The following is a 15,867-nucleotide window of genomic DNA, read 5'->3' on the forward strand; positions in this document are numbered from 1 at the left end:
AGATTTTACCGTTGCGCTGAGATATCCTATTTTTTATTAGAATAGAAATGGATCCATCTTTAAACATCAGAACATAAACATATAATTAATGTGAATAGGTCAAAAGTCTGTCGAGTCGCTCTAATATAAGAGAAAGGATAAAAAGTGAGCCTTTCATGTTTTTACAAAGACAAACAAAGTAGTCGGGCGACCCTTCGTAAGCCAAAGTTCCAACCCGAGGCTATTACTACTATGACACAGGCTTCCTGCCACCACTTGAAGAAGCATCATATAACATCCAACTGTAGAATTGGATGGATGGTAACATCACAGACGATGGGCACAAGTGAAGCCAGCAACGGTAGACATGAATGAATGAATGAAGAGGTCCGGGATATCAAAGTTGTGCTGCTTGGGCAACAAGATCCGCATATTCCTCGGACACGAACGATGTCACCTTCAGCTTACCATTGTTACCTGGGGATGAGCGCTTCACTCCAATAACTGTTGCCAGGCCTATCAGGAAATAAAAATTATAAACTTATTAATGATTTCTCCAAGTTGCCACTTTTACAAACTAAAATGAGTTGCTAAAATATTAAATATCATAAGATGGTAAATGAAAGAAACCTAAGGCACATCAACCGAACTCTAAGAGCTCGCAACTACACAAGTTGTGTATGCTGGTGAATCTAATGTCTCAGCACCGTATATGTTTTGAGCCATGAGATTTTCTTGAATGATCATAACTGGAAAACATGAATCTGTTGGCATATGTTATGAATATTCCTTTATCCATAATTAAAATGGCATATACATAATCATCTAAAAGTGTACCTATAAGAAATCAAATTAATTAGATGAATACATCAGACTACAGTCTTTACTAACCGTGTAACAAACCAACAAAGACCTGATATATAGGCAGACATAGATTAAAAGACATTTTAATTAAAACACTACAGAAGACAGCATTCGAATTGACTCAATAGCTTTCCATTCCATTTGCTTGAAATTATATGGAACGTATTGGGCATCGTTCCTACCTTTGTAGTCCTACATGAAACGAACTTTTCAGAAGTGCTGTCAACTTTTGGGATCTGGGCTAGCCTAATCTGTACAAGTGGAATAACTTAAAGCCAGAGAAGCTTCATGTTCTAGCACAAAGATCTCAACTGAGATTTACTACAGATGGAACGACAAGAAAGTCTCTTTACTCACACTAGCAAGAAGGCCACTAGTTCATATACGTCTTTTGAACATCTCTACCCACCTTCTCTCGACTCTTTTCTAACCCATACGTTACTTATGTTGTTCTATCCCCTGAAATGGAAAGTAGGAAAACCCAAACTTTTGGTATGTTTCGGGGCATGCCCTGTCATTGAAATTAAATTTCTCCGTTCTCCAAATCAGATGTTAATGTGTTGACCAAAATGTTATCAAAAGCACATCCCTGCTTTAGCAAGAAAATGTTACAGAAGAGCTTTCTAAACGCAAAACTAAAATATATGCTTACATAGAAAAATGTTGCATATCTAGACATCACAGGCCTAAGACAAAAACTGATACTGTTAGGCTTTCTACTACTCCCAAAGCTGATTTGTGCTTTTAACTAACTCAAACAAAATGAAATGGCAAAATAATTAGTTGGATATGTGCTTTTAGAAACAAAAAAAAAAAAGCTTCAGATGACATTTTGGAGGATACTCGAACATGTTAGTAAACTACAAGATGAGCAGGTTATCACATTAAAGTACATATTATCAGGTAACATCTAACCATACACCCAACAAAAAGGTAGAGAAGCATAAACATGTAGAAGTTTCAGAATATTCAATAGTTTTCAATGATATAAGATAATGCAATGAATAAATAGAGATAAAGGAGTACTTACTATCATGAATGCGTCCATATAAAAATCTCTCCCCACGCCAATACTCTAAAGGTCTTGACTTAATTCTTGTGCTTCTCCTTACACCAGAATTCCATATCATACCAGCATCTAAATTTATAGAAAAGAGAGTTCCCAGATATTCTCATTATAAAAGATATCATATTACTGTATATTATTACACTTTAAGAGACTGTAATAACTGAACCTGCAAGGCTCTGCCTTCTTGAAACCAATTTTTGCTTGTCTTTTCTGCTTGGCAAAGCTTTTTGTTTCTTTTCAATGTTTTGGGATAATCCAGAAGTTGTATGACAACTTTGTGCCTAAAAGATTAAGATAGTATCAGATGCACAAAGAGATTACACTCACCCGTTCAAAGTTTCAAACTTCAGTAGTAATCGTACTTAAAATATGAGAGAAAATAAATTATCACAAAGCAAGAATTTTCAATCTCATACCATCAATGGAGTCTAACATGGTAATTTGTTATCGATGGAAACCATAGGTGATCATAGACATTGATGAAATCATCAGTGAAATCAGCATATCATTCATTGAAATGTTAATAAAGCTTTAACTACGCCTTTACCATTGATGTTGACAAGGGGCTACTGTCGATATTGGTGAACGATAATTTATCGGTAGTCAACTCATATGCCTCAAAAGGTTCACATGCTAAATGTGATATTAGTGTGTGACCTACGGACAGTGTAGACAAGTGGTAGTTCGGGAAGCAAAGGGCAAACATATACTAGTTATCCTCTCCTAGTAATAGGGGTTAGCTTGATGATAAGCTAAAAAAACAAGAATGATCACTAATCATCTATGAATCAAGATAGATTACTTGCAGCATCCCCAAATTGTACATTTAATTACATTTTGATCCTCACACATCGATATGTCTCATTCCAATCCTTCAGCAAGTAAATGTTTCAATCTAGTCATGACATTACCTTTTGTCAAAAAATAATGATAAAGAATTAAAGTACTATTGAAGCATGACATATCATGATAATTATGTTTACACTATCCATGGTGCCAAGTCCATGGAACAATAGAAGCTTAGTGGCAGGAACGAGGATGCTAAAGCCCAGGATCCTCTTAGAATCATGATTCAACCATTCCTAAGTGAAAATGTGGAAACTGTTTCCTAAGACTCCAAATCACATTCCTAGCCCACAAAGACAATGAGGAAGAGGACGAGGTGGCAGAAGAGAATCATAATTCTTTGATACTAACATTCCATATCGCATTTCTAGCCTGCAAAGATGAGGAGGACAAGAAGAATGGCAGGAGTGAAAAAGCTTACCTGGACTTCAGCCTACAGAGAGTAGGAAGGTTTATGAACATCATTGATTTTGATGTGGAAGGATTGAGGCCTCAATTATGTTAACACAAACAAGACTTAGCAAGTTATTCTCTTGCAAAAATTTGCCATACATATAAAAAATAAAGAACTTATATCATTGACAACCTATAGTCGGCTATAAAATCTTGTAAACCCCTATTCACTAGCCTACATTCAGATGTAAAAGAAAATTAATGTTTTTCACAAAGAAACCATTAAATTTTCTTCTTATTCTTTTATTGGAAGTTTTAAAAATGTTATCACATTTTATCTAAATGTTCCGTTCGTCATGAGAGAAATAAGGAGTGCATTATACATAATCTGTATCATTAGAGACCAAAAAAAAAAAAAAGCAATCAATGGTATTAATCTCAAAATTAAATGCACGACATGATCATCTTAAGACTTGTGCTTTTACATAGAGGTCAGAGATATATTGTGTTGCATGGTGCATTTAGGTACACAAAGTAGATACCAAACTCTTCATCATTTACCCAAAATGTCATGGCACACTATATCATATGCATATTTTGCAAATTAGTTCTACTTACTATACAAAGATAGAGAATTAAGTCATTGATAAATTAAAGCCGAACCTAAAGTATATTACATTCCTTGATTTCACTAGGAGTATTTACTAGTTATCATAATGAAACATAAGGATCCAACAGGTTTGGAAGATTCCAATAAACCATACAGTGACATGTTAAAGAAATAAACATCTAACAAAAGAAAAATGCAATATAAGAAATAGATACAAGAGCCATTACCTCCATATTCCCTCCTGCTAATGTGTGTACATCTTTAGATTGCTCATTCACAGGAAGGACTGTTGTTGAGAGAATTAAATTCTATGTCAAATATTGCAACTAAGACTTTAGGTAATACGAATAGTATAATCATAGTAAATTGCACTTGCACACTGAACATAAAACTGAAATACAAAAAACAAAATATGCATTGCACTGTTGCATATGTTGTAAAACAAAAATATCCATAACATAGAAACTGGCTATATATTTAAGAGTTATATAAGATAAGAAAACAAGGAAATATGAAACCGGAACTTACAACCAAATTAAATAAGAAAATGTCAAATACAGAGTACTTTCAGGTGAGTATTTGAAGAAAATGTCAAATACAGAAACCATCTCAGCTGAGCATGACATACCTCTTGATGCCTCTGCATCAACCACCATTACATCTGGAGCTCCTACCCTTACCTAGAGTTTGCATCAGACAATCAGATTTCAGCATCCCTTTAAAAACTCAATAGTGAAAACCTTTGCATCTACAAGCACTTGCCTGATTTTGCAAATTGTCATCAGCACCACATTTATCAACAATGGTATCATTTTCAGATACAATATGACATTCGGTTGTACTTTCAAGTTTGTTATCTGATCCATATCTACTAATCTGATTGGAGCAACCAAATGTCAGATCATCAACGTCAGGATAAGCTGTAGAGTGGGCAAGCACTGAAATGATCCACAAAAGAAAAAGAAAAAGGAAACATGAGAAGAGAAATATAAACGGGAGAGAAATATAAACAGGGCAAAAGTAATGTTCCGTCCTTGAACAAAGCACAATTGGCACAAACGAAAGGGTTTAGTCAAAAATGCATTATCTTGATGAAATCCATATTTAAGTATTTGAAGAAAATATCAAATGCAGAAACCATCTCAAGTGAGCATACATACCTCTGGGTGCCTCTGCATCAACCACCAGTACATCTGGTGATCCAACATTTACCTAGAGTTTGCATCAGACAATCAGATTTCTGCATCCTATTAAAACTTAATAAAAAAAATTTTGCATCTACAAGCACTCGCCTGATTTTGCAAATTGTCATCGGCATCACATTTATCGACAATTGTATCACTTTCAGATATAATATGACCTTCAGCTGTACTTTCATGTTTGCTATCTGATCCATCTCTACTACATTGATTGGAGCAACCAGAAGTCGGATCATCAACGACAGGATAAGCTGTAGAGTGGGGAAGCACTGAAATGATCCACACAAAAAAACAAAACGAAAAAAGAAACATGAGAAGAGAAATATAAACGAGGCAAAAGTAATGCTCCGTCCTTGAACAAAGCACAATTGGCACAAACGAAAGGGTTTAGTTAAAAATGCATTATCTGGATGAAATCCTTATTTGAGTATTTGAAGAAAATATCAAACACAGAAACCATCTCAGGTGAGCATACATACCTCTGGGTGCCTCGGCATCAACCACCAGTACACCTGGTGCTCCAACATTTACCTAGATTTTGCATCAGACAATCAGATTTCTGCATTCCATTAAAACTTAATAAAAAAAAACTTTGAATCTACAAGCACTCGCCTGATTTTGCAAATTGTCATCGGCATCACATTTATCGACAATTGTATCACTTTCAGATATAATATGACCTTCAGCTGTACTTTCATGTTTGCTATCTGATCCATCTCTACTACATTGATTGGAGCAACCAGAAGTCGGATCATCAACGTCAGGATAAGCTGTAGAGTGGGGAAGCACTGAAATGATCCACACAAAAAAACAAAACGAAAAAAGAAACATGAGAAGAGAAATATAAACAAGGCAAAAGTAATGCTCCGTCCTTGAACAAAGCACAATTGGCACAAACGAAAGGGTTTAGTTAAAAATGCATTATCTGGATGAAATCCTTATTTGAGAATTTGAAGAAAATATCAAACACAGAAACCATCTCAGGTGAGCATACATACCTCTGGGTGCCTCGGCATCAACCACCAGTACACCTGGTGCTCCAACATTTACCTAGATTTTGCATCAGACAATCAGATTTCTGCATTCCATTAAAACTTAATAAAAAAAACTTTGAATCTACAAGAACTCACCTGATTTTGCAAATTGTCATCAGCATCACATTTATCAACAACGGTATCACTTTCAGATATAATATGACTGTCAGCTGTACTTTCACGTTTGCTATCTGGTCCATCTCTACTACATTGATTGGAGCAAACAGAAGCTGGATCCTCAACATCATGATCAGGACGTTCATACAATGGATCAAGTTGGACACGATTGCCCTAAAAAAGAACATGCACCAGAAGGTTATAACATGATACTGCAGTACTATGAATATGGCCCAGAACCAATAATTACTTACTTCCTCCATTTGCTCATTGAACCCATCAAAATTGCTCAGGTCATCAGTCATTAAATGGTCCCTATGTTCTATTGTACTTTCAGGTGAACAATGCACATGTTCTATTACATCTTCCTCTGTTGCAATCTTATCATCAATGGTTTTATCTGCTTTGGCATCTGAAATCTGCAATTTATCAACCAAATTCAATATTCCATCATCCGACCTCACAGAATCTAAAGCATCTCTAACAAGCAAACCATTCCGATTCGGATAACTGATATTAGCAGGAGGTGAAAGAGACTTTTTCTGCCAGCAGCTAGTTGGACAAGAGTCACCGGAATACGGTGCATCATCACTTGGAGGAATCATGTATGGATCTTCTAGTGGTTCATCAACTGAAATACGCCATTGAAAATTTGTAATCGCTGCAAGTGGACTTCGTGCTGGAGTTTGTGAAGTTGAATATGGTGCATCAGCACTCGGAGGGAACATGTATGGATTTCCTTGTTGATCAATAAGTGACATATGCCTTTGCAAGTATGACGTATCTGCAAGCGGACTTCTTGATAGGGTTGCTGAAGTTGGCAGAAGTTGGTGAGCTTCTGATTTCTCTTTTGCTACTCTATTTTCCAATGTCCTAAAATCATTTCTCCGGATGGAATGCAACTCAGGAAGATGTATTTTTCCTATCTCAATTGACTTAATCTGCAAGCTCTCCCTCAGAAAAGCTGTCCCTTCACCTTCATCCAAATCTCTGAATGAAAACAACAGCTTTTCCAGAATATTGTTTGCATTGTTCTCATCAGCTACAGAATCTGTTGAAATTATCAAAGATCACTCAGAATCTCTTTCAACAATAGTAATTAAACTAATGTTTGATAGAATTACTGAACCTTCTCGTTCGGTAGCTAAAAGGTGTATGTTATTTGTGTCCGTGGAATGTAAATTGCAAGGTTCATCAAATGAAGTAGGATGCAGATTTGCAGTTGGCTTGATTTTAATTGAAGCCTTGTATGGAGTGGCATTTCTCTGATCAAGAACTTCCTGTGATACACTAAATGCTTCAGCAGTATCAACTGTAGCAGAGAAGTGATGCTTATAACTAACCGTCTTCCTGGTACAATGAAAGAAACAGAAATCAGCAAAAACACTAAAAAAATACAACAAAATTTCATCTTAATCAAGGTAAAGCACATGGCAAGCATAGAGGATATAGTATTTTTGTTAAGACTATTATATGAATAATCTACTAACCACATTAAACATTAATACCAAGATAAGTGACAATATCAGATCATCAAATGTCATGATTTTTTTGTCAGTTGATCCATACAGTAAATACACACAACTATTAGGAAATTCATACCTATCACTTATTACAAGTCTATTTATTTAGTTGGTTTATAGCTAGTGCAAGAATACATAACAAGGCCACCAGTACTAATCTATACAACACTTCACTAAGGTGTTAGTAAATGTAATAATGTCAAATTGCATGTACAGTTGTCTTGATATCTTAAAAAAATCAAATGTTCCACAGCCAGCATTAATGCCAGAATACAACTTAAAAAAAAAAAAACAACTCCAATAAATCCAAAACGGAAGCAACATAAGTCAATCAAATGTATGTGAAAATCCATCGCCAGTTGCAACTCCACTACACCGTTATGAAACAGTATGGAAAATTATGGTGCATTATGAATGATAATTGATCTCCAAAATAAGTGCATCACAATACTTGGAAATTTATCCCAGCATATGCAATGTCGATGCCATTTTGCAACTCGTGTCCCCAACAAGGAAAGCGAGGTTTTATAATGAATGCAAATATAAGCATCAATGGAGGTTCTTGTACATTAAAACTTAGCTAATTGTACAATGCAACTATATTGAATCAACTATTGAACAAAGTTAGACATACCCTAGAATTCCAAGACGACGTTTGCGACCAGTGACCTGCTGATTCTTTGCAGGTTCAGTAACAGCCTCACCCCTTAGTTTCTTTAGCTCTTTGCCCGCATCTACGTTTTCACCAAAAAAAAAAAAAAGTGGGTGGAGGATAACTGAGAGATAAAGGTTACACAACAGATCAATTCCAAATAGTAGGCAGAGGATTACTCTCAAGTTGCTCAAAGGCGAAGAAGAACTCCTCCGGATCATCTAAATGATCAATTTGAGAATTAAAGTCAACATCTGGAACAGGGTTGCTGTCAGAGAAAGATTTGCAAAGCCCTTTTTAGCAGTCGCATCAGATAACGATTAAATGTAAATAGTCAGCACGATGTACTATAAAGCAAACAGATGGATCCCAAACAACAATAGTACAGGGCAGGGAAGCAAGAAGCTATAACCGGCAGAGTCTAAAAGAGTGGAATTTAAGAGCGAGCAAACGATTTGAAACAAGATGTTTTACCTTGATATGGGCTTCAAGGAAAATTGAGCACGTTTACGGCCCAACGCGGGCCTTCGCGAAACAAGCCGATTCTTAACATCTGCAGGAATCGTCTTGTTTCCGTCTTGGGATGAATTTACAACGTTTTGACAACTATTGTTGATAGCATGCGCCTGCTCCAGGACCTCCTTGGAGCCAACCTGATCACGAAAAGAGAAGCCTAACAATTAGAACCTCAGGACCAACACGGGAAGACACCGACGAAAAAGAAAGGGACAATGTCCAGCCCTACCGATCAATAATTCAAAAAGGTAAACCCTAAAACCTCGGATCCAAGAAAACCGACGCATAAGGTTGAATTGGAGCGAGCAAGAAATCGAATGTTACCACGGAATCAAGAAGAGCTTTGATGACCTCCGTTTCGTGCGCGTCCAAGGGAGGTGGGTCGGCACGGAGCTTGCCTCCTAGAGTTCGTGGGAGGAGGGAAAGAAGGGAGAAGTCTGCGAAGGGGTCCTCGATCGCGGAGCTGCTCCCAAGGTCAACAGCCATCGATCATGGCGGGAGTCGAGAAGCCCTTCGTCGTCAAATCGGGAGGGGGAAGTGCGAAGGAGGAAAGGAAGAGGACTGAGGATTTCCGATTTCAAATTTGGGGCTTCTGAGTGAGCGGGACGGCTCGCACAGGGCAGCGCTTTTGATGTGACATTGATGCGAATGTGGCTTGTGGGCCAAATCGAGTGGAAATTAGCCCGTTTAACAGGTCACAATGGACCGGATAGTAAAATCGACCCGCCTGCGTCGATCCAAGCTCACCTGCTTCCATTAGAATCACTTGAACCCGGTCTGATCGGACTCGGTTCAATGGACCATCGGTCGAACCTGTGAGTCGACTCATTTGATCGTATATTTAAATTAAACATATTATAAAATTATATTTACTGCCCGATAATATTTTTAAAAATATAAAAAAGGTCAAAGTTAATATAAAACAGTTGAGCAGTCTTAAACAAATCAAAACTAATCTTTTATACGTAAAATAAAATTATTCATCGATATTGTAAACATAAACCTTTTTCCTAATTACTGAACACATCATAGTATTTAAGAATAAATTGTTCGATAATAAAAAATGAAATAGTTTATTTATCAATGTTGTCACCACTCGAATATTAAATACGCTTGAATTTCTCTAAGATCAAAAGTATTATTTCTAAAATTTGAACTATCACTCGATAGCTGTTATCCCAATAAATTCATTTTTCCTTATTCAGTTTTTTTTTATTTTAATACAACAAAGGATTTTTTTTTTACAACAAATAATTAACAGACTTCTAATACAATTTTTTTTACAATCAAAGGTGGTGACTAATATAGTTGATAAAGATTTTGATAAATTAATATAAGATGATAGACTCGATTTTTATCTTTATCATTTATCTTCTTTCTTTATCATTTATCAACTAATATAGTTGATAATATCATCAACTTTACATTATAGCATATGTACGAATGTAATGAAAACAATGAGTAAAAAGATAATTTTAATAGTTGTGGTGGGTTAATTATAATTATCCCCTGTAGTTAGACCTTTTTACTATCTTGATCTATGGACTTAAATTTATATTATAATTCATATAATTATAAAAATAAAATATTTAATTCATTTATCATTTTTTACTAATGGAAGATACAACATGTGATAATACGTAAATGAATAGCACAAAGACGATGGATAATAAAGTAATTTTAATAGTGATAACAAATTATGATGTCATGGGTAGCTATTGTGGTGTTGGTTATTGACAACGACGTGATGGTCGATCATGTTGATGTCGATCTGAATATTAACGATAAATAGAAAGAGGAGACAGGGCGATGAGACATTTGTATTGATGTTTAAATAGGAAGATGATGAAAATATAACTTTTGTGTCAGTGTGCATACGACTTTTCCTCCTTTTCCTTCTATAGCGTTGTTCTGCATTTATGTTGGTGTTAGAGGAATAAAATGCGATAGACAAGACATATACATCATCATCGATAACGAGAAATAAGGAGGAAGGTGAGGTAAAACGATGTGACGCCATGCACGTGCTATTATTAAATCGATGAAATTAGATTAAATGAGATTAAATATTTTATTTTTATAATTATAAATATTATACTATAAAATTTTTAAATGTAAAGATCGAGATATTAAAGAGATCTAACTATAAAAAATAATACGTAATTAACCTATCATAATCATTAAACTTATTTTTTTATTTATCATTTTCGTTTCATTCTTACATGTCCTGTCACGTATTGTCATAGATACCTAACTAATAAGGTAATATGTATGACATCGAAGATAATATATGGTACCAACTGAAGATACGATAACGAAAGCAATGTTGCCTTACTTTCACCTAACATAATAGAAGACGGACCTCAGTCAAATTTGGTGGTGCTTAGCCGTCACGTTGTAGGAGACTTCTCATCGCTGCTACTTGCGGACGGGTATGTTTGTTGCTGCCTCAAGCTCGAAGCGATCTGTCATTTCATACGCACGTCACCGACCAACGCCAAGCGAATTGGACAGCACCGACTTGACACTTCCATCAGCACGCGCGTACAGAGGGATGAGAGGGCGCCGCGGTGGACGGCATCGCCCTTGACGTGCCGTAGCGCCGGTCGAGGACGGCACTGTGGTCGTGTCAGCCCACGAACACATGCGGAGTCAGACTTGAGTCACGAAGACGGTGTGATCGTGCCATGTGATGCATTCAATTCCAGCCATTCCAAATATGCTCCTCTGTTGCCCTAATTTATATTGGATAGAACGGGCGCACGTGGAAACTGAAGTGAGCGTTCTGATTCGGGAGATCGTGACCTTTCGATGGTCAGATTGTGTCCGCGTTGATTCCTGGCAGAGGCAGCAATAGAGAGAGAGTTCATATCTTAACTCGAGGATTTATTATTCCGCAGGTCCCACGTTTTCTCCAAGCATTTTCGTTAAGACATTCCTTCGGGCACAACATAACAAAGAGTCCACCCCAACCAACAAATATGACGTACCACCAACCCAACAATTACTATTCCTTGCACTTCACTGTTGGCAGCAGATAAGCAAGCCGAACACCCGCGCCCATCATACCACATCGCTGCCGCTCAATTCCTCTCGTCGTCGTTGTTCAACGGCTAGATTTACTTCGATCGAACGATGTCGTGCTGATTCATTTCGACGGATCAGATTGTCTGATCTGACCCCGGTGGGAGAATTGCAACCGTCCGTTTTGAACCGTAAAGGAAGAGGATTCGGCGAGAAGCAAAACATCTGGAATTCTTTTGTATTTATTTGTACTGCCGCTTTTGGCTTCTCTTGCTGCTGCTGCTGCTGCTGCTGCTTCGCAGATCCATCCCGGTCATTCGACGAGGGTGGGGGAGATCGAAGGCGGCCCCGATCTCACCAGCCCCTGCTGGAATTCGCCGATTCCTACCGGAACCACGCTTCTGATCGAGCTCTTCTCGCCAGATCTGTGAATTTCTCCGCCTTTCTCCGGGGTTTCCGGGGGTTTGTATTTCGGCCCTTTCCTCCGATTGCTCTCCCTGGCGGAGATCTGGAATTAGAGTCGTCTCGGTTAGCTCAGCGTGTCGGTAGGTGGGATTTGTGTTATCTGTTGGAGATTCTTGAAACTTAGGGTTTCTGCTTCCCGCTCACGGATTTTGAGTCGCGTAGTCTTGGTTTGATTAAGCTACCGATTTCCCTAATCTGGACATCTTAGGGCTTCGAGAGGAAGTCGTAGTTCCCAACAGCATTCTAATCCAGTTGCTTTATCGCACGCGTTACGTTGATGCCGTCATTTTCGAGTCAGTCAACGGCATCAGCATCCCCAGATGGGGTTTGATTCAGTGCATGCCATTCTTGTCGCGAGACTGACAGCATGAGCTCGATCTGAGGGCCTCCCTAGTTTAGGCATCATGTGGAAGCAATTCCTCAGTAAGTTACCTCGCAAATCTTCCAAATCTGATGCTTCTTCGGGCTCCGCTCACAGCCATCTCAGCAACAATGGGACGGCCTCCGCGAACGGGAACCCAATCCAGCGGACTAGCAGTGGCAATGTGGTTTCCTCCCGGTCGGCCACTGTGAAGCGGACTGCTTCTGCTATCTTTCCGTCCAGTGTCGTCACCAGCATCGAACCTCTCCTGTTGTTCAAAGATGTCCCTAACTCTGAAAAGCATAACCTTTTCATCAGTAAGATGAAGCTCTGCTGTGTTGTCTTCGATTTCTCTGATCCAAACAAGAACTGTGCCGAGAAGGATATGAAACGACAGGCACTATTAGATCTCGTCGATTACGTTGATGCTGGTACTTCTAAGTTTACCGAGCCTATGATTTCTGCTAGCTGTAAGATGTTCGCTATTAACTTGTTTAGAACTTTCCCTCCAAACACACGATCCAGTACTGGTGGCGGGGAGGCTGAAGAGGAAGAGCTGATGTTCGATCCAGCTTGGTCCCATCTGCAACTCGTCTATGATTTGCTTCTAAAGTTCATAGAGTCCTCCTCGCTTGATTCTAAGATAGGAAAGAAGTATGTAGATCATTCATTCATTGCAAGACTGCTTGAACTCTTTGATTCCGAGGACCCCAGAGAAAAGGATTGCTTGAAAACTATCCTGCATAGGATCTACGGAAAATTTATGGTGCATCGTCCTTTCATCAGGAAAGCAGTGAGCAATATATTTTATCGGTTTGTGTTTGAGACAGATCGGCATAATGGGATTGCCGAGTTATTAGAAGTTTTTGGTAGTGTGATCAGTGGGTTTGCTCTGCCTCTCAAGGAGGAGCACAAAATTTTCTTGTGGAGGGCTTTAATACCGCTGCATAAACCAAAAACATTAGGTGTTTATCTTCAGCAGCTGACTTACTGTATGACACAGTTCATAGAGAAAGAGCCTATGCTGGCAAGCTCAGTGATAAAAGGGTTGTTGAGATATTGGCCAGTGACAAACAGTCAGAAGGAAGTTATGTTTTTGAGCGAGTTGGAGGAGGTCTTGGAGTCTACTAGCCCAGCGGAGCTCCAGAAATGTGTGATTCCATTGTTCCGGAGGATTGGTTTCTGCATCAACAGCTCCCACTTCCAGGTGATCATAACTGTTTCTCTAACTTGTTTGCTTCTAAGTAGTACTAGCTTAAACTGCAATTTGTCATCTAATTGTAAAGTTGTTGAATCTCTAATGGGCATTCGTAGCTTTATATGCGCTTCCAACCTATTATTGATGCTAATAATTATGTTCATATCTTGAAGTTTTCCTCTTTCTATTGCCTTTTCTTTCTAGCTGCTGTTTTCTTTGGCTAAAAAGAAGACATTTCCCTGCTACCTGCATCTGTGTGCATGTTCCACTAATTCCTAATTTGAATGTTGATATGAACTCTCAGAGGTGTCTTGAAAGAGTAGGTTGGTTATCGATGGGGTTCTACAGTCTTGCCAATCATCTACCTTGCTTATTGTGATAAACTCATGCAAACAACACTCTATCGGGGTTTACCTGTGTTGATAATCTGTTACCTGGAATATGGCATGCATTTTTACTCTGGCAAGACTGAAATGAGAACTTGAGTTTGTATTTGTTGATTACGCAATAAAGTATTCTGAAAAAGTTTAATTAAATATGTCCAATTAATTCGTAGTTGTGATGATTTTAGCATACTTCTGAAACTTATAAGACTGAGTTTATGGTTGAACACTTGGTGCAGCACATAGTCCAGGCACATAGCATATATAAAATGTATGGGCACATACATGTAAGTACTCAAATTTCAGTACTTACATGTATATATACGGTGTGCGAGGAAGATCTATATATACAACCTTGTTTTCGTGAAAATAAAGATGTTATTTTTGTGATTCAAGCACTTGACGCATAAGTCACAAACCAGAAATCTTAACGTGGTGCCAAGGGTTGCCATCTGTGTATTTAAATTCCTTTCTCGACCTTACGTATATGTAAATGCTTAGTTACTATTTTCTCTTTTTTTTACGAAACAGTTGTGCAACCTAGAGTTGATTCAAATTATTTTTTGTTTCTCATAAAGGTATTATGTTATTTCTTGTTTGTAGCTTTTATCATTGATAGTATGCTCTTCAAGAATCAGCTACTTTTCCGTCCAAGCAGATCTTAGTTGCTGGAATGATAAACCTGTAGTTTCGTCAATAAGGTTTCTCTAGCGGATTGCACTTGTGACCTACATGAGCGCCTGACTCTATTTTTGCAGCAAATGTAGCAAACTGAGGGAAAGTTTTGACAAGCAATCAATAAGGGCAACATAACATCACCCCTCCTTTTTCCCCCCTTCATTTTGATTAACTAGTTTATAAGGAAATGGTGATGCTAGGTAAGTGTAGTCATATTTAATCTTGTGATTAGAAAACAATAAGTAATGCACCATAGTGGCCGGCCTTCATTACCATTCGAATGTTGGCTTTGAAATTCATACCGGTTTTTGCAGCTAGCTTGTATTCTTGTTTTCATTTCTCAACACCACTATTTTAATGATGTTTTAAATGAATATCATCAGGTTGCGGAGAGGGCCCTACTCATGTGGAATAATGACCATGTGACAAGTCTGGCGTCACAAAACCAGCAAGCAATCATGCCTTTGATTTTGCCAGCCTTGGAGAGGAACATCAGGAGTCATTGGAACCAAGCTGTTTTGAATTTAACAGAAAATGTCAAAAAATTGCTATCTGAGATGAACGAAGAGGTATTTACTGCTTGCAAAAAGAAGTTTGAGGATGAAGAAGAGAAGCGAGTGGCAATGGAGGAGAAGCGAAGAATGATCTGGGAGCGTCTGGAGACTACTGCTGCGTTCCAGCCAGTGACTAGTAACACAGCCGTCCTGGTAATACCTGCAATTACTCCACCAATTGCTGCTGTTCTTAGTTGAAGTAATACAAATGGTTTAGGAGAAACAATGAGTAGTAGCACCAAACGTATTCAATTAAATTAGCTCCTTTATTGTTGGTGTATTGACGGCAATGCTTGCGAGAGTAATGGCAATCATTTTGTGTACTTCCGCTATTTGCTAGGAGTATAAGCTGATTCTCTTGTAACTTGTTTCTGCTCTTGATGATTTGTAGATGTCTACCCA

At 38.0% G+C, this 15,867-nt stretch overlaps 2 protein-coding genes across 3 annotated transcripts; one reads left to right on the top strand and one right to left on the bottom strand.

Moving 5' to 3' along the window:
* Positions 1–58: 58 nt before the first annotated feature.
* Positions 59–9,397, bottom strand: LOC135615872 (uncharacterized). Of its 2 annotated transcripts, none has more exons than XM_065114944.1 (18): positions 9,127–9,397; positions 8,761–8,939; positions 8,466–8,554; positions 8,269–8,368; positions 7,241–7,461; positions 6,366–7,162; positions 6,091–6,285; positions 5,959–6,010; positions 5,573–5,748; positions 5,440–5,491; positions 5,054–5,211; positions 4,922–4,973; positions 4,524–4,699; positions 4,390–4,441; positions 3,989–4,047; positions 2,079–2,193; positions 1,874–1,981; positions 59–495 (listed from the first exon to the last, which is right to left on the bottom strand). In XM_065114944.1, the coding sequence occupies exons 1-18, from the start codon at positions 9,286–9,288 to the stop codon at positions 377–379; spliced, it is 2,862 nt and encodes a 953-aa protein (XP_064971016.1). In that variant the 5' UTR covers positions 9,289–9,397; the 3' UTR covers positions 59–376. The 2 variants fall into 2 exon arrangements, with proteins under 2 accessions (XP_064971016.1, XP_064971015.1); XM_065114943.1 differs by having other exon boundaries at positions 5,054–5,229.
* Positions 9,398–12,096: 2,699 nt separating this feature from the next.
* On the top strand, positions 12,097–15,788 carry LOC135615874 (serine/threonine protein phosphatase 2A 57 kDa regulatory subunit B' kappa isoform-like). The gene is made up of 2 exons (XM_065114946.1): positions 12,097–13,859; positions 15,295–15,788. Exons 1-2 carry the CDS (start codon positions 12,696–12,698, stop codon positions 15,661–15,663), a joined length of 1,533 nt encoding a protein of 510 aa, XP_064971018.1. The 5' UTR covers positions 12,097–12,695; the 3' UTR covers positions 15,664–15,788.
* The last annotated feature ends 79 nt before the right edge of the window (positions 15,789–15,867 follow it).

This window comes from Musa acuminata, chromosome BXJ2-6 (assembly GCF_036884655.1).
Source record: "Musa acuminata AAA Group cultivar baxijiao chromosome BXJ2-6, Cavendish_Baxijiao_AAA, whole genome shotgun sequence".
NCBI lineage: Eukaryota > Viridiplantae > Streptophyta > Magnoliopsida > Zingiberales > Musaceae > Musa > Musa acuminata.